This window comes from Scophthalmus maximus, chromosome 3 (assembly GCF_022379125.1).
Source record: "Scophthalmus maximus strain ysfricsl-2021 chromosome 3, ASM2237912v1, whole genome shotgun sequence".
NCBI lineage: Eukaryota > Metazoa > Chordata > Actinopteri > Pleuronectiformes > Scophthalmidae > Scophthalmus > Scophthalmus maximus.
The window spans coordinates 20780115-20802564 of record NC_061517.1 but is presented as its reverse complement, the minus strand read 5'-3'; the positions used below and the strand labels follow the sequence as shown (position 1 = coordinate 20802564).

Here is a 22450-nt window from a genome sequence, read left to right as displayed (position 1 = left end):
CTCCTACGGAGGGAGTTCATTTTGTCTGCTTGTATTCGCGATCTCGTTCTTTCGGTCACTACCCAGAGTTCATGACCATAGATGAGGTTCGGAACATAGCTCATAGCTCGGTTGATCGGAACCTTTGCCTTACGGCTCAGCTCCCTCTTCACCACAACAGACCACCGGTACAATGCCTGCATTACTTCATTACAACTCCCGCTCCTTTTTCCTCATGAACAAGACCCTGAGATACTTAACCTCCTTCACTTGAGGCAGCAACTCACCCCCAACCATTGGGGGTGCATTAGTTTTATGCATTTTTTTAACTCATGGAAGTAAAAACAGGGGAAAAAGGGTACTAAGTTGCAATGCTAAGAAATTTTAAAAAGATATAGTGTTTATTTTTTATTGACACCAATTCATCTTTCAGCTATTTTCTCTATATTATGAAGGAATCCTTTGATTCCATTCATTTCAATGGAGCAAAAATCTAGGAAAACATTGAATGTTTCGGAAAGGATGACAGTATGAAAAAGTTGTATACAAGCGGGAATGTCATTTGAGCTGAATGTGTTGATGTTTTAATGAAGTTTCTAACTAAAAAATGTGGAAGGAGAGAGGGCCAAAAAAACAGGCTGACATTTTTTTGTACAATAACATGTTTTGGATAGCTGGGTGAATACAGTCCCTCAGATAACTAGTGATGTTACCCGTGACACCAAAGCTCTGAGGCGTGTCAAAAAAATGAAAAAAATTTCAGTGAAGCTTTGTATCGGAGCTTGAATCGTCACAATCACAATCACGTGACCAATGATGTCCGAAGCTTTGTTTCACACTGATCTGATTCAAAGGTTTAAAAATGCGTGACACAAGGTGCGCCCTCGTGGGATTCTTTCGGTGCATTGCATCACATGGTTGCCTCTGGAACTTTTATGCACACTTCCAAAATGAGATGGATTTGCAGCCGACATTATATCCCTCTCATTTCCTCCTCCTTTCCATCATCAAAGCCTCACATAATTAGGCTATCTATCCATTAATTCATGCAATCATCTAGCCATTCATATTTGCGTCAAGATTCATGTGTTGGTCGGTTGTGAAACAGTTTGCGATGCAGTGAGTTCCCTCACTTTCACCAGCAGAGGTCCTTCGTGGAGCGCTGATTATAAAAGCTTCGAGAAATTAACCTTTTTCGAAACGCTTGAGTTGAACGCTTCGCTGGTTCATAAAGCTTCACTTCGCCCATCACTACAGATAACCTTACCTAACATATTAATTATTATTAATTAAGTTAACCGGATTAAATATCACCATTAAGGTGAAATAAAAACAAAAATCAAATCAAAACATTCAATTATGATGCAAATGGGATGTCATCCGTTGATGCAATGATCAAAGGATCAAAGCTGCACACTCCTGTGAGCTGTGATCTAATCGCATATAACAGGTAGTGAATCCTCTCAGAATCCCATTCAAATTATAGCAGACACAGCGACACACTGAGTTACTTGACCACATTTGAAAATAGAAAACTGCAAGACCACCACCCGGAAAGACAAGCACAATTTTTCTTAGGTATGTCTGAGGCTGACAATACGCTACTGACAACACGATAAGAACGAGCTCGTTCCCTGGTTCCCCCCTTGAATATGCCTATTGTCACGTCTCCTGGAATTCCAAAGATGGCAGACAACGACGCAACATTTTATGTAATTTCCTGATTTTACACTTTCAAAGCATTTAAATGCTGCATTTAATTTAAACCGGGATATGGTTGTAATAATGGTTAGTGTTATGGTTGTGGTAATAGTGGATGCTGATTCAGGGAGACGCAAACCGTGGATGTCTTAAGCAGAACTATTTATTATAAGAGCTCAATTTATATCAAGGAGATTTCTGGTTCGTTTACACAGATCAATAAGGTGGTCAGTGAATGGCAACCCCAAGACAATCTGCCTGTTCCCGGTCTCTGTAGTGTATTGAGTTTACGCTAATGTCGTCATCTCCCCGTGTTTATGACACCTCGAGAGAGACTTCAGCTGCTCGATGATTGTTGCGGCTTGCCACAGACAGGTTGACCTCGCTTGGTGCCTGAGAAGACTCGTCTTAACAGTTCATCAGGGGAGGCTTTTCACAGACTTGTTGGGGCATCCTAACTAATCAATTACAGTAGTCCAGTCTAGAAGGAACAGATGCATTGACTAGTTTTTCAGCATCCTTTTGAGATAGGATGTTTCTCATTTTTTTTAATATTGCGCAGGTGAAGAAAGGCTGCCCTAGAGTCTTGTTTTATGTGTGAGTCAAAGGACATGTCCTGGTCAAAAATAACTCACAGTAGAGTTGGAGGACAAAGTAATGCCATCCAAGGTAGCTATATGTTCAGATGTTTCTCTGCAGTGTTTAGGGCCGAGCACAATGACCTCAGTTTTGTCTGAAATCATCCAGACCTTTATGTCTTTAAGCCAATCCTGAATTTTGTCTACCTGACTAGTATCACGACCTCCGGTATGGGAGTCCAATGCACTAACCACTAGGCCAAAACCACAAAAAAAACTAAAGCACATGCAAATAAACCTGTGGCTCCTGTTCAAGGTACATCATCAGATGTAGCAAGGATAAGGAGGATGGATTGAGCCTGCCCTTTCAGTAGTTGTCATTTTGCAATATCGGAATATAATTGATATATAGCGAAGCAACCTATTTAACAGTGTCTCCATCTTAAAGTTTGTCGGTAGTGCTGTCAAGTTTTCATACTATTAAATATCTCCTGACTCTGACGTCAGCTTGAGATCAGCCAAAGTCATGTCATACTTTGTTTATAATGGGCCATGAATTCATGCAGCCGCATGAATAACATCAGTTTTTTATTATATCCATCTCTCACATTCATGAATCCTTCTGCTCTGCTGTTGTCAAAGGAAAATCTGGCTGGATTCAGCAGCAGGGGGCGAACACATCTCTACTTTTGGCCCAATTATTATCTCCTTCCAGATGATGCTATGAAAGTACAAACATAATGGATAGATACACTGAGATCAGACATCTCGGGCACGGCACCTACGGCTCAGTTATTCTTGGACGCAGTCTGGAGACAGGAGAACTGGTTGCCATAAAGAAGTGAGTATCTGGAAGTTGTGTGTTTCACTGCAGTCTGCTACAGGTTTGTTTTCCTTTTCTAGTTTAGAGGTGATTTTCTGCACCATACTGCATATGGTTTTGTCTACATCATGACACAGATTACGAAAACATTGTGGCGCAATTACAAGGTTATCAAGTGTGGACTTTATTTTGCAATTATTAGACTGCAGCTTAAAAATGAATTAGAATGTAATTTCCAATGTAATGTAATTTTCAGAATGAAAAGAAAATTCTATTCCTGGGAAGAATGCATGAACCTCTGTGAAATCAAGGTGATATAATTTTTCATAATTTTTAGCAGTTTCGCAGTTTTATTGAATGAATTTGCATGGGCCTATGTTGACACACCGTAGTACTGATTTCCATTAACTTGGGTGTTAAATTTTGTTCTCAAAACTCCACAATGGACTCTTAGATCAATTCTCCAATTTTAGGTATGAAATATCACTGCATTACCAGCTAATCTTAAAAGAGGAGAACAGTATAACTGTAAAATAATGAATATGATGCACTGATTTGTTTTGTTGTTATTTCACTGACAGAAGTAGTTGAAGGCATCTGTTGCCTGCTTGGACTGTAAAAGTGTTAACAGCCAATTGAAGGCTAGCGATGGCATTATGGCCGGTGCTTGCTTGACTGTAACCCTTTGTCATGTTTTTTGTATCCAAACTGCTTACGTGACTCACATTAGCAATGATAAAAGTAATAATAGTTTTCACTTTCATATATTTAGCTTTTCAGATATGCAGAAACAATATTGTAATTGGAGTCTTACTGTGCCATTTAAGATCTTTAGTAGCATTATGAAGCCTGTTTGTTTTTTCAGCAGTAAAAAAAAAAGTACATGCTAGTAAATATGAATGTGACCAATACATGATTTCCAATTTGCCTTACAAATGTTTCATTCAATTAAGTGTTTTTGATCTCAAGGATAAACACTATATAATTCAGTGATTAACACTAGATGATGCATGTCACACCATAAAATCTCAAAACCCCTTTACAGCTTTTCTTCCTACCTTTATCATCCCAGTGCTTGGGAATAGTGTACTTTATCTCCATCCTACTTTCTATTACTCTTTTTTGTTAATACCACTTTACATTTTGAGCTTAAATCCCACTTCAGCTTTTATCCCCAAATGACACAAGAGGAGTTTTTTATTTATAATTGTAAGGTTTGCTTTTGAAAGTGCTACAGTGACTTGTACTATTCAGCATTGTTGTATTTACTTTTCATTTCTGACATTTTTGTTGTTGTTTATGCGTTCCACAAACTCTAACATAACCGCTCTTTACTTTTTCAGTCCTTAAAGAAACTCAAACATGCAAATGTGATCAAACTGAAGGAGGTATTTCGAGAAAATTACCACTTGTACTTAATATTTGAGTACATGAAGGAAAATTTATATGAGCTAATGAAAGACAGGTGCGTATAGCTGTTATTTATTATGCATTATTACATCCACATTTGAAACCATGCTTGGTAATTGCTAACCTGAGTTTTTGGGGGGTTTTTGCTGCAGGACTCAGTTGTTTCCTGAATCTGCAGTGAGAAATATTATGTTTCAGATACTACAGGGGCTCGCGTTCATTCATCAACACGGTACTTGTTTACAATACCAGGGTGCTAAATCCATGTCGCACAAATAATACTTTTTTAATGTTCTTTGAGATGGGAAGGTCATGTCGGTGTGTCTTTGTTAGGTTTTTTTCACAGGGACATGAAACCTGAGAATCTTCTGTGCATGGGCCCAGAGCTGGTGAAAATCGCCGACTTTGGGCTTGCCCGTGAGATCAGATCTTTACCTCCATACGCAGACTATGTCTCGACTAGATGGTTAGTCAACTTTGGTCACTTATACTCAGCAGAAATGAAAGCGAGAGCTGTAGTCGAGCACATTGAAGCCCCAGCATCCTCTCTATTTTTCACCAGGTACAGAGCCCCAGAGGTGCTCCTCAGATCCACGTCCTACAGCTCACCCATAGACCAGTGGGCTGTCGGCTGCATCATGGCAGAACTTTATACTCTCCGGCCTCTTTTCCCAGGCTCCAGTGAAGTCGACACCATTCTCAAGATTTGCCAAGTTGTGGGTACACCAAAGAAGGTAATATTCATCACATACAAAGCGCATGAAAAAGAAAAACTGCATTTGAATTTTACTGATAATGTTTTCCCGCCATAGACAAGTGTTCACAGTTGATCTGAACAGCCAAGGTGGAAGGTGGAGAAATAAGCTTGTTGATTGTTTGTTATGTCATTAGTTTAAAAGCTGAATGCCTTTTTTAAATTCTAATTCTACGCATTTGAGGCTTTGCAAATGTTTATAGTTTGTTTTGTTTTTTGGGGGGAATAACTAATAATATATAAACAATTTGTGTTATGGAGTGGTAATATGAAATGTGTACACTATATTTGTGTCAAGCACTGCAATCATTTGACCTGTGTCAGAGGTCACACCTCACTATATTTCCATTGACAGTTCTAGTACGACTATTCCTGTGAAAAGCAAATGTAGGTAAATCTGTAGTACTTGCAGAGTGAGAGATGGGCTGCGTCCTTTCCCTCTAGAATGATTGGCAAGAGGGTTACCAGCTGGCAAGTGCGATGAACTTTCGTTGGCCTCGGTGTGATCCAAGTAATCTTAAGACACTGATCCCAAATGCCAGTCCTGAAGCCATCCGTCTGATGACAGACCTGCTTCAGTGGAATCCTAGGAAGAGACCAGCTTCAGCCCAGGTCAGTGTCTGACCTACACGTTAAATATGTCCACAGCTGAACAAACATAATGACAAGCTGATGTTGTCTGCCCAAATTGTGTTCTTTTCAGGCTCTCAGGTACTCCTACTTCTACCTGGGCGAGGCTTTGGGCACGCCTCAGCCGCTGCCGGCTCCTTTACATTCACAGCAGACGCTGCAGCAGCAACCCCTGCTGCTCAAGCCTGTGCCCCCCTCCCACCCTCTGCCTCCAAACCAACGCTGCTCCCCATCCAGGCCTCCCCAGCAGATCCAGCCCTCCCCTGTTTCTGCAGATGCCCAGGCAGCAGGGTGCCAATGGCACACAGAGCTGATGCAAGGACAGCAGCCGAAGCACATCCTGAAGCAGGAACACACCGAAAGAACACCACAGAGCCATCTTCCCTCCATTGCAGACAAGAGTCTCCAGAGCAAGGTGAGGCAGGGTCTGGCTTTGAAAGATTAGGTTGACACCGGACTGACACCAACACTATACCATAGGAAGTTCTTTCTTCGAACATGTAATCGGCAAAAATATTCCTTCACATACATGGGTGATGTTGTTGATGTTCCTATAGCAAACAAGAAAGGAGTTGGAAAATGTCAATCTGACTACCATTAGTTTTTTTGGAAAAGGCAACTTCTACACGGACAAGTCGCGGCAGGGGGAGGACGCACTGAGCAGGTGAGGTTATGATCTTTCATCATGGCAGAGTTGATGCTATAGAAATTTCCTACACAATTACTGCACACGATATGTAGCCTCATGGCTCACTGAGTGCCCTCTGTCTGTCAGATATGGAAATGTTCTTGATTTCAGTCGATTCAGAGGAAAGGAAGATGCACCTTTAAACCTGAACAAGACTACAGCCCTTCAAGAGCCACCAAGAACCGCCTCTGCTAAACACCATCACTTGAGGCAGGCGATGCCTGGTAATATACTTTTTTAAAGGCTTTTTTAAGTGGGACCAGGTTGCAGCTCATCAGAAGCTTCAGTCCTAGTTATCAGTTGATGGATATGTGCAACTTTTAGCCAGTTTTATTCCACGTTGTTCAGTGAGCAGTTAATATTTTTTGTCTCTTATCTCTTACTATCTCCTACAGGCATTAGTACAAAGAAGAACGTTGCCATAAATGCCAGTAAAGACTTCAGTGGAAGCCATCTTAGGGGCAACAGTAGTATTCCATTTGAAGGGACTCTGCCAAGCAGAGGCGCACATGGTAATCACCCTGGATATCTTACAATGTAACTTCACTGCAACTCATCGTTCTCTCTTTTAACTAGGTTAATGGATCTGTCTTTGTTTGCTTAAAACTTCAGATACAAATACGATCCCAGGTGGATACATGCCATCATTTTACAAAAAAGACACTGGTTCTGCTGGTCCTTCAGCAGAATCAACAGCATTAAGTGAGTACAGATTTTTGTTGTGCTGCTCAATCTGTTGATTAACTTTTTACTAACAAACCGTGTGTTCTTGTTTTAGTTGTCTTTTTTCATTGTATATTTATGCCATTTTAGATTATGCAACATGGCTGTCTAGCCGGAGTCAAATGAACACCTCCACTAACATGCCATTGGCCAACAAGAGCAACCCAGATCTGCTGCCTCGTCAGCCGGCACAGATCATCCACGGGCGAACAGACTGGTCTGTCAAATATGGACATGGTCTGCCAAATATGGACATGCACATGTTGCCCAACAAGAACAACCCAGGTCTGCTGCCTCGTCCACCGGTACAGACCCACGGGCCAACAGACTGGTCTGCAAAATATGGACACAGCTAGTGGCCTCCCCGAAGCTCTTATCTGTGCCCCACAAGAGAGCCCTGCGCTCCTAAGAATTCTTTCACCTCCAAAGAGTACGCCTAGTTATTTTGTTATGAAAATCTGTACATAAATCTTACACAGCAATAAACTTTGTTTCAGTAATGTGTTGTAAAATATCTTTGTGTACGTGTACAGCTAAATGCAACCGGCCAAAATTTGAGCCCAGTCTGTCCGACAGGCTATATATATATATATATGTACTGTACTGACCACCATGCCCTGACCACTCAGGGCACCGTGACCACTCAATATAATGAGTGCCTTTAATAAATACTTCTGCTTAAGACATCTACAGTATCCGTCTTCCTGATTTAAATGCATCAATATTATTATTAGTTATTATATCATGTAAATAATCTGAAAGTGTAATCCCATCTCAGTGTGTCTAACATGTTTGCTATGGCTGCTAAATAATAATAATAATTTAATAATAATTCCCAGAGCTTCACAAACTGGGTTGTGTCTGACGAAGCTTTCCTACAGGGAGCCCATAGGTTTGAATAATGAAATGTGTATAGGTTTTCTGGTCTCTTGGTATTGCCCCTCCTCATTAATTCCTGTTCTGACAGCCTTAATATGAGCCTCTTTCTCTGTCACCAAGAGACTGTGGATCATGTTGCCTAAATCCCTGATCCTGAGCATTTATGTTCCAGTGCATCCATCGTGATGTGAAGCCAGAGTACAAGTCATAAAGGTCTGCGAACAAGTCATAAAAGGTCATAAAGGTCTGCGACTTTGGCTTCGCCTGCATCCTGAATAGGTCAGGATGAAAAAAGAGCCAGGGCATTCATGAGCATTAACTTTTGAAGTTTCTCTTATCAGCTTTATTGTTAGGAGAACATGACAGAATGTGCATGTAGCCCGGCAACATTTTTTGGGGTTCTTTTTTCTGGACAGAAAATGTGGTGGTTTGTTAAAAAACTATGGTATTATAAGTAGTAAACAAAAGGTGGCCCAACTCAGGACAGTGCTTATAAATTGAGTCCTAACGGCTGAGGACTCTCCTCCCTATACTAACCCTAACCCTTATACTGTCCTCAATACAAAGTTAAATCAAGTGCACAAATGTCTAATGCGAAACACTCAACAAGCTATATTAACAGGTGAGTGCAAATAAATGCATTGCTCGGGAGGGCAATGAGACAACAGTTTCCTTAACAAATGTAATTACAAAAAATTCAAAAGTGTACAAAAAGGAGTGCAAAGAAATAACTGCAGTGGCTCTTCCTGATAAACACAGAGCACACAAATTGACAATTAACAATGTTACATTCACATGTCTGTTGAAAAATGCTACGGGAAGTGTGAATTAAATACATACAAACTGTTCAATGGTGGAATTCCAAACAATTCCTTCGGTTCTCCACAGGACTCACTCGGCTGGCTCGGTCTACATAACATCAGACAACTCTGTCTACTCTTTTAACAGTCAACAGTAATTTGCATGGACAAAACATTATAAAATGCATACATTCAACACTCCCGAATGAATACAAATTATTAATTTGTGTAAAAAGACACTTTTACAGAATATTTTCCTTCATAACAGCTAGTATCTTCCGGGAAAATGACGCTCTTCCACTCTCCTAGACGCTTGCTACAAGCTGTATCCCAATAGGTGTATTGCAAAAGAGTGGAATTATCGCAAAGAGTAATTTTGGCACCCCACAGATAATCTTTAAATGTCTCCAATATTGCCCATTTCATAGCTAGCAGTTCAAGCTTAAAGGAACTTTAGTTGGCATCATTACATTCCGATGGGTGACGGCTTCTAATGGCATACGCAATGACTCCAAACCATCCGGCTCCTTAGCCAAAACAGCTCCTAATCCAAAATTACTTGCATCTGTGTATACAATGAAATACTGTGTGCAGTCTGCGTAGGCTAAAATGGGGGCTTGAACCAAGTTTTGTTTGCAATTTTAGAAAAGCCCTTCATAATGTCTGTAATGGCCTAAAAAAAAACCAAAAAGGATCTCACTGGTCTGATTGTGGTGTAAGTGTCACATTTTTGGACAGCTGTCACTTTGTCTGGGTCGGGTGTAACTCCTTGGCTAATGACTTTGTGTCCCAGGAACTTGACTTGCTTCTGGACCAGCTTAAACTTTTCCAGGCGGAGCTTTAGGCCGTAACGACCAAGAGCCTGGAACACTCCACAATTACATCGTCCGGACACAATAGCACATTAAGTGAACTGATAACCTAATCAGCATTGCATTAGCCTCTGAAATGTTGGGGGGGGAGGCATTACAGAGGCCGAATGGCATCCTCTCGAACAAGCCGTTATCAAAAGGGTGATAACGGCTGTATTCTCCCTATCGCTTAAATATCGTCTATTTAAAGTTTCCTCCCAACAGTCCCAAATCACATTCATCCCTAGCCTTTTTGTCACCAATAAAATCATCCTTAACTATGAATACACCGTCGGCTGGGACCTGGACCCCTCCAACCTGAAAATCAGCAACTATGTAGCTTGTATAATGACTGCTTAGCCTGTTTGCTGTTTTGAGCTTAAGCCAGAACAACACTACACCCCGTTCCTTACTATTAGAGAGTTCATTACAAAGACTCTCACTAAAGAGAGTGACCAGGGTACCAGTATTCAGTAACACTGTTAAACCAGTGGAGACGACTGGAGCTCGACTGGAGGGGCTTGTATGTAGGGAAAGACAAAATTCATGGAGGAACTTCTACTGGCCCCAAATGAAGCAGGTTTAACAAGCTTACATACAAAAGTGCCCGTACTACATACTACACAAGGATGAAGCTAATGTAAGGGCCCATCTCGTCCCTCTTACTTCCAATGCCCCCATGCACATTGTAGCCATGGATTTTCTGACACTCGGCTGCCCAACCGACAGATACCATGAACATTCTTGTGATAACTTTAGTAGTTAAGCCTGAAAGCAGATCTGCCTGTCAGTCACCTGACAGCTTTCACAGCAATTGGGAAAATGCAGCAGAGTTTACTTGAACTGAACTGAACAGGTGGGCAGTGAAATCACCCTTAAGAAACACAAAACAAAAACCTATTTTACAATGGACTCGTCTTCTGGGTTTGTTTAAATGATACAGAAAAAAGGCCTTGTTGTGTTTTAATATTATTTTAAGGACTTAACAGTATAACCTGACATTCACTATGGATGATTCAACATGTTGTTATCTTTTCTCTCTCTCTCTCTCTCTCTCTCTATATATATATATATATTTATTCATTTTAATTTTAAAGCTCAAATGACATGACCATTGTGGGGTAAAATGTTTTCAATGATCCACAGAACAGTGTGCAAGTTATACTTGTATTTTAATTATTTCAAATTGATTGGGCAGGTGAAAGGTCATCCATTTCAACCAAGAATGAGTCACGGTGTGACCAAAGAAATACTTTAGTCGCACTGCACATATTTTTTGTCACATATGCAACCAAAATGGCCGACATGAATAACACCTGCAGGCAAACGTTTTACACATGAAATATTCCCATCACTCACACCTTTTTAGAAACCTGTTTAATGTGAGTTACTTTTATATGGACTCTCTATATTGTGAGTTTTTGGGAACAACTGATACTATTTTAACTGTTGATTTTTGTGTAATAAAAGATTAACATCATTGAAATAAATACAGCACATCTTGTGTTTTATTTAATAATCTTTTATAAAAGTACATAAGATTAAGAACTTTTTCCATTATATACCTTTCTTGAAAATTTAATGAGGGGGAAAACGCAGGGGGGTTGGCAAGAAGCCAGTGTATTGGCCTTATGGATCTGGTAATTTATCCTGCTGACTGTTCACTGGATATTATGTTGAATGTTGTTGCAAATATACACTGTGCACTGATGCCTTTACACAAATGAAGTTCCCAAGAGATAAATAAAGTTGTTTGAATTGAATTGAATCCTCCAGAAGCAGCATCTGGTGATGACTCCATTTACCAAATCCTAAAATATAACATGTCTAGAGGGAGCAAAATGATATTCTCTATGGTCATTCCCTGGCTTCTGACTTTGACCTAGTGCTGTGAGGTACTTTGAAGGGCCTCTACTCTCCTCATGTCCCCTTGTCGCTGCCATCCTCTGATATTCCTCTGGCCCGTATTGACTCGACCGGTCTCCCACCTCTGCGTCTCCGATCTGATGCTCTCCTCCACTCCTTCTCCCTCTGACCTCCGTCAGCTCCCCTGCATGTCTTTCCTACTGTAAATGGATAGAAATGTGTCATGCTAACGCAATCACGTAATAGCTTTTGTCGTTTTAACAGACTACCAGCCTATTGTTTATCAGTATGTCGCTAATATGAGCAAGCATTAGTATGAAAAAGCAGCTAATTAAAGTTGGCAATAGAATGTTACGATTATATACAGTAACAGCAATATTCACTATCTTACATAGTAGCTATGACCTAGTTTTATAGATGACGTAACATTAAAGTTTCAAAAAAAGTTACTAATAATATACTAATTTTACCTCATCACTTGATGTAACGCTCAATGTAGTTGTACAAGACAACGTCGTAGCGAGTAGTTTGATCGCTTTCGGCTGCTCGCTGGTCCTGAAAACTCAGAAAGTGTGTGTGTGTGTGGGGGGGTGGGGGTTGGTTGGTTGCGGTTTGCAACTTCACCACCAGATGCTGCCAGACATTACACACTAGCTTTAAAGATATAGGAATTTTTATGGGGGAAACCAGAGTACCGGGAGTAAATCCACACCAACATGGTGTGAACATACAAACATACATACATTTCACTCCTGTCAAGCTGCAGAGTAAAGTGTTGAGCTACCATTCAGCCTATCTCTCATTACATATTATTTTTTGCTTGGGGTGGGGTCATTAGTTAGATGAAGCCGCCACAAAAGAACCACAGAAGCAGGATTTGAATGGCTTCATGGTGCCCTTGCCCAGCGATGAGAAGAATCTGGTGACAATGTTTTTCGGTTTAGTCGGCATGGTCAGGTGAATCTTCAGGGCCTCGATAATAACTTCATCAAAAAGCTGTAACTTCATGGCTGTCATAAGCCCCTTTGCAGAGATAAACTTTTTACACAGGTCTCTAAACAGAGCCTTGTACACCTTTTTGATAGTTGTATCATTGTGAGCACTTAAAGTGATGTCTCTGAGCTCGATCTGTTGCAACGCTTTGTCCCTCAGATTTTTGAAAATCACGTCGAATTCTGCATCATTCATTGATGCTTGAGCCTTCTGCATGGTAACCATGAAAAGCCCCGTGAGCACCAAGACGACCAGTTTATGATTTGAGATTGTTGCTGAATCAGAAAGAGATGAGTCATCAAGATGATCTCCGAGTGACAGCCTGCTTTGATCACAAAGTGCTGTGTCAGTGTTTTCATCAGGTAACTGGAATCTTACCCTTTTAAAAGCTACATCACCAGCATTCGTATGCCTTTTTGAGCATCGGAATGGCCGCCTGCTCCAATCACATGGCGCTCGGTCAGTGTTTTCCCCGGGTAATTGGGATATTACCGTTTTAAAAGCTATATCACTAGCTTTGGTACGCTTTTTTGAGCATCTGAGTGGACGCCTGCTCCGATGACAAGGTGCTCTGTCAGTGTTTTCATCAGGTAACTGGAATCTTACTCTTTTACAAGGTACACCACCAGCATTGGTACACTTTTTTGAGCATCTGAAGGGCTGCCTGCTTGGATCACATGGTGCTCTGTCAGTGTTTTCATCAGATAACAGCTTTTGAGCACTTTCATCCTCGTCTTCTGATACATCTTTAGCATCAGAATTTCCATTATCAGGGTCTCTACTCTTCTTTGGGCATCTGAGCGACTGCCTGCTTGTTTCAAAAGGTGCTCTGTCATTGGTTTCACCAGATATCTGTTTTTGAACATGTTCGTCCTCATCTTCTGATACATCCTTGGCATCAGCATTACCATTATCTCCACTCTTTTCTGGGCATCTGAGCGACTGCGTGCTTGTTTCAGAAGGTGCTCTGTCAGTGGTTTCACCAGATAACAGCTTTTGAACACTTTCATCCTCATCTTCTGATACATATTTAGCAGCAGAATCTCCATTATCAGCGTCTCCACTCTTTTCTGAGTATATGTGCATCTGCCTGCTTGGATCATGAGGTGCTCTGTCAGTGGTTTCACCAGATAACTGTCTTTGAACACTTGCATCCTCATCTTCTGATACATCTCCAGCATCAGAATTTCCATCATCAGCGTCTCCATTCTTTTCTGGGCATCTGAGCGACTGCCTGCTTGTTTCAAAAGGTGCCCTGTCAGTGGTTTCACCAGATATCTGTTTTTGAAAACATTCATCCTCATCTTCTGATACATCCTTAGCATCAGCATTTCCATTATCAGAGTCTTCACTCTTTCCTGAGCATCTGAGCAACTGCCTGCTTGGCTCATGAGGTGCTCTGTCAGTGGTTTCACCAGATAATCGCTTTTGAACACTTGCATCCTCATCTTCTGGTACATCTTCAGCATCAGAATTTCCATCATCACCGTCTCCACTCTTTTCTGAGCATCTGAGCAACGGCCTGCTTGGATCAAAAGGTGCAATGTCAGTGGTTTCACCAGAAAACTGCTTTTGAATACTTGCATCATCATCTTCTGGTACATATTCAGCATCAGAATTTCTATCATCACTGTCTCCACTCTTTTCTGAGCATCTGAGCAACGGCCTGCTTGGAACAAAAGGTGCAATGTCAGTGGTTTCACCAGAAAACTGCTTTTGAACACTTCCATCCTCATCTTCTTGTACATCTTCAGCATCAGAATTCCCATCATCACCGTCTCCATGCTTTTCTGAGCATCTGAGCAACTGCCTGCTTGGATCACAATGTGCTGTCTCATCGGTTTCACCAGATAACAGCTTTTGAACACTTTTATCGTCATCTTCTGATACATCTTCAGCACTAGAATTTCCATTATCAGCATCTGCACTATTTTGTGAACTTCTGAGTGGCTGCCTGCTTGGATCACAATGTGCTGTCTCAGTGGTTTCACCAGACAACTGCTTTTGAAAACTTTCATCCAAATCCTTTGATACTTCTTCAGCATCAGAATTTCCATTTTCGGTATATGCACTCTTTTCTGAGCTTCTGAATTGCTGCCTGCTTGGATCACAAGGTGCTCTATCAGTGTGTACACCAGATGACTGGAATTGTACATATTCAGATGATACAGCAGCATTTCCACTCTCTTCTGAGTATTTGAGATCTAAGCTGCTAATGGCTTGGCTGTCAAAGTCTCCTGCACCTCTGTTGCTGTGGGTAGGGGTATGAGTGAATTCCAGGATGTCCATCACTGCTTTTTCGGATGAAGAATAAACTATGTCACAGTCCCCTTCACTTATGATCAATTGTGTTGGTTCTTTTCCTTGGTTGTCCAATAGGGGCACAGTGCTGATTCTTTCTCCTCGTTGTGATGTGCACCAGCACTTGTCAAGGCGCATGCATTGTAATATATTGCCAACAAGAGCAATCATTGCCTCACTGTTTTCAACAAAGATCCAGTTAGATTCATCAGGCATGCATGTCAGCTCACCCATGTTTGAGCACAGTTCAATGGCTAAGTGGTGGTTAATCCTTGCCGCTGTCTCTTTAGCAGCTAAGAGGCTGAATCCACTTAAGCTCTCACAATTACAGTTGCTAGGAGAGGTGTTATAAGCGCGAGCGGAAATCTGTAGAAGGATGTTGTTCATGTTCGTCATGACGTAGTCCTCATCTACACCAAAGAAACACTGCCCAGGCTGTATGTGTGAATGTATCTGCGGCAGTATCTTCTGCCACACTGAGACGATGGACCTGATACTGTGCATGATTTCCTTGATGGCCAAGTTAACAACATCTTGACTAAAACGTTTTGCTGCGGGCCTCCTTAACACACTGCGCCCGCTAGATGGATCCCAAACAGACACACAGTGCATGTATGTGTCGATGGTAATGCGGTCTACTTGTACCGGGGGGAAATTCACATAAGCGATCAATTTGAGTTTGGAAAAACCCATAGCGAGTCTGTGATGATTTTCTAATGCTCTTCGGTTAAAACATTTTAGGAAAGTCTCAACAAGTAGTTTATGAGCAGGTAACCGAAAGATGTGAACGATATGAATGGAAACAAATATGTGAACAGATCTCTAATACAGCCCCAATATGGCCTGTCTTTGAAGTTCAAATGAACCTTCAACCCTTTGATTTTGAAAGCTCTAGGAGATGTCATCTGACTTTGATCACAGAAATGACATGAAACATGGAAATGTGAGATGACATCACTCTAATGCCATCCAATGTTAGGTGACAGTGATGACGCTGTGTTAATGAAAATGAAAATGTAAGATGATGTCCCTCACACGCTGTTTTGTTTGCATTCTCATATCGTATACTCTTAACCCAACTGCAAAAAACATCTTTAGACATGTCCTGCATTTTATTGGTCTACATTGCAATGAGCACCCTGAGACGATTGTCCTTTTACATGAGCTCCAAGTAAGCTGAGAAGAAAACTCTGATCCTTGAGCTTGTTCAAAAAAAGGGTTGTCCATTTGTTCTCAAATTTACATTTTGAAAGGTTGTTAATTGTCCTGTTCAGGATAGTCCACACATCTTGCTAACCATGTGCAAAACATGCTACTTGAGCTGCTCTACAGTAACAATTTTAGTGTTGTGATTACTCTTATGTGCAGTTTTTAACACTTTGAACAGTTTTATCTTCGAACACTACAAACTGATTCTTCTTTAGTTTGTTTTTACAGTAATCATTATTTGTGGTTTGATCACACTGAACAACCCTATAGAGACCTGTCCTTGACAATCATTATCACTGTTTTGTTCTGTACTTCTTACTAATCAATCCCTTTTTTCTAGTGGTCAAACATCATTACTCTAGAGTCAAAATGTAATCTATGTTGCACCTGTTATTGAAGATATGTTGAATGGTAACAAGTCAGAGTGGTGTTTCTATATTTTTGTACAGGGAATCTATTTATGGAAAAAAGTGGTCAGGTACCTGGAGTTTTATTTTTTATATTATTCTAAAATTCTTAGGTACCTGTAGCTGCGGTGAAGTTTGGAAAGTGGATTAATGAAATAGTTTATAACTAAATCCTATGATTCTGAGCCACAGTCACTGACACTTGGATGACTGACCAGAACAACAAAATGGACGGTCCACGTCACAGGAGGCTTGTGGATCTTGGGGAGGAGGTAGAAGAGGCTAGGGTTAGCGAGGCCTGGGCTCATTCGGGCCACCCAAATATTTTTTTCTGTTTTGCATTGATGTATTTGTTTGGTTAAAGGGTATATGTAATGATCCTAATAAGTGTTTGTGTTTGTAATTGTAAAGATCATGTAAGTGGTTTGTATTGACTGTCCTCCATCAAATACGTCCAGATTTAGAAGCAGTGTATTATGACATATCTGGTCATTTTAAAGACCGCAGACCTTCAACGGTAGTTATGTACACGGCCGCTAGAGGTCAGCAGCGGACTTGGTAAGTCTGTCAAGTTTGTGTGTTTGAATTAATTTCCTTATATTCTATCAAGTCATCATGTTAATTTTCATATCACCCCAACCCTAACCCTAACGTCACTCTTACCTTTACAAGCTCATTAACTATGCATTGGTGAGGCCCACAATGCTCTGAGGTGGAAAAAGTATTTGTGGCGCACCTCATGTCACCAGCATAGCAGCTATTCAGGAAACGGTCGATAAGGTCATTTTTACCACATACAACATAGTTCGTTGTATGAGTTGGAGGACTTGTTGGGTTTGTACTGTAGTTTAACTGTGTGCTTCTAAAATGTAATTCTTCCTGTCCTGTAACACTATCCCCCCCCCCCCCCCCCCCCCCCTTGTCTGCAGGTTTTATAATTATTTTTTTGTTTTTGCCTAGTGTTCTAATAATCTGTTTATGTTCCTGGCTGATATTGGGTGTTCTGTGAAGAAGAGGAAGTCAACCTAATGTTGCTGGGGATCACTGAACCATCAAAGAGTGAGTGGTGCACCCGAGTCGTCTTAGTTCCAAAGAAGGATGGCAGAAAACTGTTCTGTATCAATTTCAGGTATCTAAATGCAATTTCACATTTAGACTCATACCCTACCCTTTGGATTGATGGCCTGATTGAGCGCCTGGGGAAGGTCAGATATCTAACCAGGAAAGATCCCTGCAAGGGCAATTGGCAGGTTCTCCTCACTCAAGATCCAGACAGCTGATCACCTTACGGACAGCCTGGGGTCTGTTCCAATTTAGCCTTGCCCTTTGGACTTCATGGTGACCCAGCATCATTTTAAAGGCTGATGGACAAGTTCATTTGCAATGTGTTGGATTTTGTTGCAGCATATATTGATTGATTGAGGAACATCTCAGACATCTGGAAATGGTCCTGGAGCATCTCCACTCTATCAGGCTGACTGTCAATCTATCATAGTGTACCTTTGCTAAGGCTGAGAGACTACCTGGTGTTTGTAATTGGAAATGGGATAACAAAGTCACAATTGAACAATATCTGTAATATTCTCTAAAGAGCGGACTACTCTCGCTCTTCCAGTGAAACTGGACATGTACAGTTATCATGTTTATGCAATTTTCTGATTTAGTCGCTTGGTTTTTGTCTGTATGAAGTGACTTAGCAGGACTTGGACAGTAAGGATGGAACTGTAGATTTACAGCAACAGTCTAAAAACCTTGATAATGAAGCTTTATACATAAACCCACTAAAAGAGAGGTAAGTGCAGAGACCAAACCTGCTGCAGAAGACGGAAAACGAAGAGGCCAGAGAACTAGAAGGTTTACAAATCTAAAAGGCTTCAGCATCACTTCTCAATTACTAACAACAAATGGAAAGCTGTAACTAAGGAGGCTAAGAAAGTACTTGAAGTCCATCTAGTGTCCTACAAGACCATCAGTTGTAAAACAAGTTTATGACGACTTGGCAAATCAGTTGCCCCTGAGAAACCCGTCCTTCAGTAGATACTTGTCATGCTGTCTCGATACAAATATTGGATTATGCATGGAATTGTCTTGAGAAAAAAAAAAAAAAAAGATTCTCATCTCTCTAACACACTGAAACTGGCTCTGTATGCTCAGTCGCACCATCCCAGTCTAGTTCAAGCTCTCAAGCTTCAAGGTATGCAAGCAGCTTAAGCTTAAGATCAAGTTGGCCAAGCCCGTCCTCTGCAAAGAGACAAGCAGCAGCAGAGCTAGCCGCAACTGAAGCCACTTCGTGAGAAACAAAAGCTTGAAACCCTTGAAGCGGGGGAACAGACAGACTTTGCACCCTCAAAATGAACTGCCATAAGCACAATCATGTTTGTTTTAGTAACACTTTGGAACACCATTAGATGAATGCTGACCAGTGTACAGTACATAATAGAGCTGTCCCAAACGATTCTTTTTCAAACGATTAATCTAGCGATTATTTTTTCAATTAATCGACTAATCTAACGATTAATTTTTGGGTCGGTGGTGCGCCGGCCCTCACTTTCATTGCGCCACGGGGTTTCGAGTAGCAAGCCCTCTGACTCGCTCGTGCGTTAGACTCCTTGGTCCGTGTTTCAAGACGGGTCGGGTGGGTTGCCGACATCGCCGCAGACCCCTTGCGCCTGTGAGCGTGGGCCGATCCCCGCCCTGGCGGCGCAACGCGGTTGGAGCGCACTGAGGACAGTCCGCCCCAGCCCTAGTACATAATCTTACAAATATTTCAACTACACATTTGGTTACTAGCACAGCATGGCTACAGGATAAATATTTAGAACAAATTTGCCTGCCTTGTTGTATTGTCTCCATCTATCGGTACATTGGTAGTCCTCCCAAGTCAATTATACCATTCATCCATATTTTATGAATATCCTCTCTAAATCCTCTCTGACGTGACATTACTGAATTAATTTTGCTTCCAAATCGATCCGGTTGAGTAGGACAGGACACGTAATAGGAAAGGACAGCTAGATCAGGTTCAGGAAAGGGGAGGAGTTAAGGAGAAACTGCGTTTTTTTTTCAAGAAAACCTGCTAGCGAGCAGGGAAGGTTCACAGAGTCAGTTACCATGGTAACTGACCTACAGTTTAAGCTCACTCACTTTCTGGAACGGAAAACCCAGAGTTTCCCTCTTTTCAGGATTACATTTTTTTTGTAAACCTTGCTTTATGGAATACACCCCAGGCCCCTGCTCCTTCAAACCCTAATGCCTGGCCATGTTACTCCTTGTGTCTGTGGAGATTCTCGTCCATCGAAGTCATAGTTGTCCACGAGGTTGTTGAACATTTATTACATTACATTTATTGTTTGTGTTTTTTGAAGTTTTTGAACTCTGCACCAACCCATGCACCAACTATGGGTGTCTTCCGACCTCTGCCTTTTTGGCTATTGAGGGTCATTTGACTATGTTTGTTGCTACTAAAAGCATGTATACAGACAATGGAGGCAAAGAATACCTATCTCAGCCAATTAACTGTAGTTTCCTGAGTTAATGCTTCTTATATATTTGTCTACATAAGCTAATAAATGTGACAATTATCTGGCCAAGGAATTAGGATTTTGCAGTGCTACTACAGAATAAAAACGTAAAAACTCTGCCACAGGAGCTGCTATTACTTGTCTGTGACGCTACTTTTTTTTTCTTTTTTTGAATGATGTAACTTATATAGGAAGTTCTGCCCTTTGCATGCATGTGCACCACATCTGCATGAAGGCAAGTGCTGAAAATGCCAAGGCTCACACAGACATGGTGATATGGAATCCAAAGAAAACAGCACGCAGAACACGCAGTACACATGGGAAGGCAACCTCGGTCTTTTCTGGTTTTGATTACAGTTAATATGACTTGAAAATAAACAGTGAGGGGCTGTAAACCAGATTTCCATAACCTCCCGGGGCTTTCCACCTCTGAACAGAAGGATATAGGAATCCATAACTTCAACATGGATCCTGTTACCATGAACTCAAATAAGACCAGGACTTAAAGCCTGTGACAGACAGATCATCCTCAAAGACCACCATGCTGTTGATACCACCAAGACTAACGGCATCTGATAGTTTCCTTTTTTTAAGATCTTGGAAAATTGCTTTTACTTTTCAACTCAAATATTTTTACAAGTCTATTTGTTTTGATTGCAGCCGTTAGGATCAGGTCTAAACTGTTTCACGTGTACTTATAAAAACAAAATCTTTCCACTGGCGTCTTTTTCTGAGCTAGGGTTAGGGTATATGTTCATATACTGTCGTCCTAAAAGTGCAAAAAAAAAAAAAAGACATGAAGTGTACTCGTTTCTCTCTTTAACCCATGCTACCATCTAGTGGTGAAATTCTGTACGGTGAGTAAATGAGCGAGAAGCAGTATTTGGTACTGTCATCTGCTGGTGGTTAGGTTAAATATCGGTGTTACTGCCATAGAGGAGACGCGGTCCAGATGATTACCATGAGGTTTCCTACAGGGCCCTCTGGATGAGTCATCTGCATCTTCACAATGCATTACGTCTGTAAGAGAAATCTGTAATTGATTCCATGCATCCACTCTCTTCTGTGCAGAGTCCGGTTTTGGCATTCTGCTGCATTTACCTTCTCCATCGTACATATGTAAAACTAGAGAAGCAATAACTTAGACTCCATGTTACAGATGTCCGACTGTAAGCTGCATGTTCTTAATAATATCTTATATGAACAACAGGAAATAACTATGCTAGTTTGTACGTTTGGAGTGACGAACCCACAGACAATTATCAACCAACTCTGCAGAACCCCTTGCTCCTCAGTGTTTTAGTGTCTTTCAGCACATGCTTTTTATTGGTTCACTGCTCTCATCAGCACCTGCATCATCTGCACCACATACATATTTAGGTGAACACTATGGATCAGTGACGTGCCTTACATCTTCTGAGAGAGGATTGCAGATTGTCCTCATCCTCTGAGCGGATGGTTAAAGTGTCTCCCCTCTGCACAGTGACTCACAGAACCAAACGCCCAGGCCTAGCAAGGTGAAATAGTGCTATCTCCCATTCTATCGACTCGTTCAATGCTCAGGATGAGTGAGACGATTTAATCTGTTTTCCTTACAACACTGGAGGGTGAGGTTTTTTTTAACTATGAGTGATGGGGATGGATGATCACGGCTGGATTTACCCCAGGTTTAATGTTTGTGCTGTCACTTATATATATTTTTTTTATGTGTGTGTGTGTGTGTGTGTGTGGGAAAAACTGAGCAGTAAACTCACCCACTCAAATCCTTAGATATTTTTACCCTGAAGATGTCTTGTACAAAAGAGCACCTTATACGACGACAAAAATACAGTGTGTCCTGTTTTTAGAATGAAACAGACATCACTATTTATAATTGGATCATTACATAAGAAGATGTTATATGTCATTTGACAGTGATTTTCTTCATTCCAGTGAGCCTTATTGTATGTTAATCACCAGTGGGCCCCACACAGCGAGTGCCAATTTACTGGTACAGTTATGACTTACCGCCGGCAGTTAGAGCAGCCTGTTACCTGATACAAGTAGAGGAAGAAATTCTCGCTCTGTCACCCACGTGAATGAAGTACACCAGTGCGAGTTGTATTTAGACACGGGCCGCTAAGGTTTTGACAGCATAACTGTGACATAACCAGCAAATGTCCCAGCATGCACAGTGCGGAGTCGTATTGCGAAGGCAGCGGCGAAGCCTCTTGTAAAATGACCGGGATACTGCTCCCTGTTATACTTGCGACAAAACAGGCCACGTTCATGATGATGGATATTGAAAAGCATGTCAATCTCTGAGCTACTGAGAAAGACACACACACACACAGAGAT

At 41.3% G+C, this 22450-nt stretch overlaps 1 protein-coding gene and 1 long non-coding RNA gene across 3 annotated transcripts; both read left to right on the top strand.

The window, feature by feature from the left end:
* The first annotated feature begins 1072 nt into the window (after positions 1-1072).
* LOC118317416 (serine/threonine-protein kinase ICK-like) lies at positions 1073-7974 on the top strand. Of its 2 annotated transcripts, none has more exons than XM_047331308.1 (14): positions 1073-1557; positions 2901-3099; positions 3338-3392; positions 4425-4546; positions 4644-4723; positions 4825-4957; positions 5054-5225; positions 5690-5857; positions 5949-6290; positions 6433-6539; positions 6675-6787; positions 6959-7075; positions 7176-7265; positions 7377-7974. In XM_047331308.1, the coding sequence occupies exons 2-14, from the start codon at positions 2999-3001 to the stop codon at positions 7640-7642; spliced, it is 1866 nt and encodes a 621-aa protein (XP_047187264.1). In that variant the 5' UTR covers positions 1073-1557; positions 2901-2998; the 3' UTR covers positions 7643-7974. The 2 variants fall into 2 exon arrangements, with proteins under 2 accessions (XP_047187264.1, XP_047187263.1); XM_047331307.1 differs by having other exon boundaries at positions 6651-6787.
* Positions 7975-17507: 9533 nt separating this feature from the next.
* Positions 17508-20247, top strand: LOC118317414. The gene is made up of 2 exons (XR_004795419.2): positions 17508-17651; positions 17748-20247. It is a non-coding gene; the product is annotated as an uncharacterized LOC118317414 (long non-coding RNA).
* Positions 20248-22450: the final 2203 nt, after the last annotated feature.

What these genes read in the sequence shown, in the direction of transcription:
- LOC118317416 (XM_047331307.1), top strand. Translation starts at nt 2,999, where the DNA reads ATGGATAGATACACTGAGATCAGACATCTCGGGCACGGCACCTACGGC. An exon ending in CGCGTTCATTCATCAACACG is followed by an intron (nt 4,724 to 4,824) that starts GTACTTGTTTAC and finishes TGTCTTTGTTAG; the next exon opens with GTTTTTTTCACAGGGACATG. An exon ending in CTTGAGGCAGGCGATGCCTG is followed by an intron (nt 6,788 to 6,958) that starts GTAATATACTTT and finishes TATCTCCTACAG; the next exon opens with GCATTAGTACAAAGAAGAAC.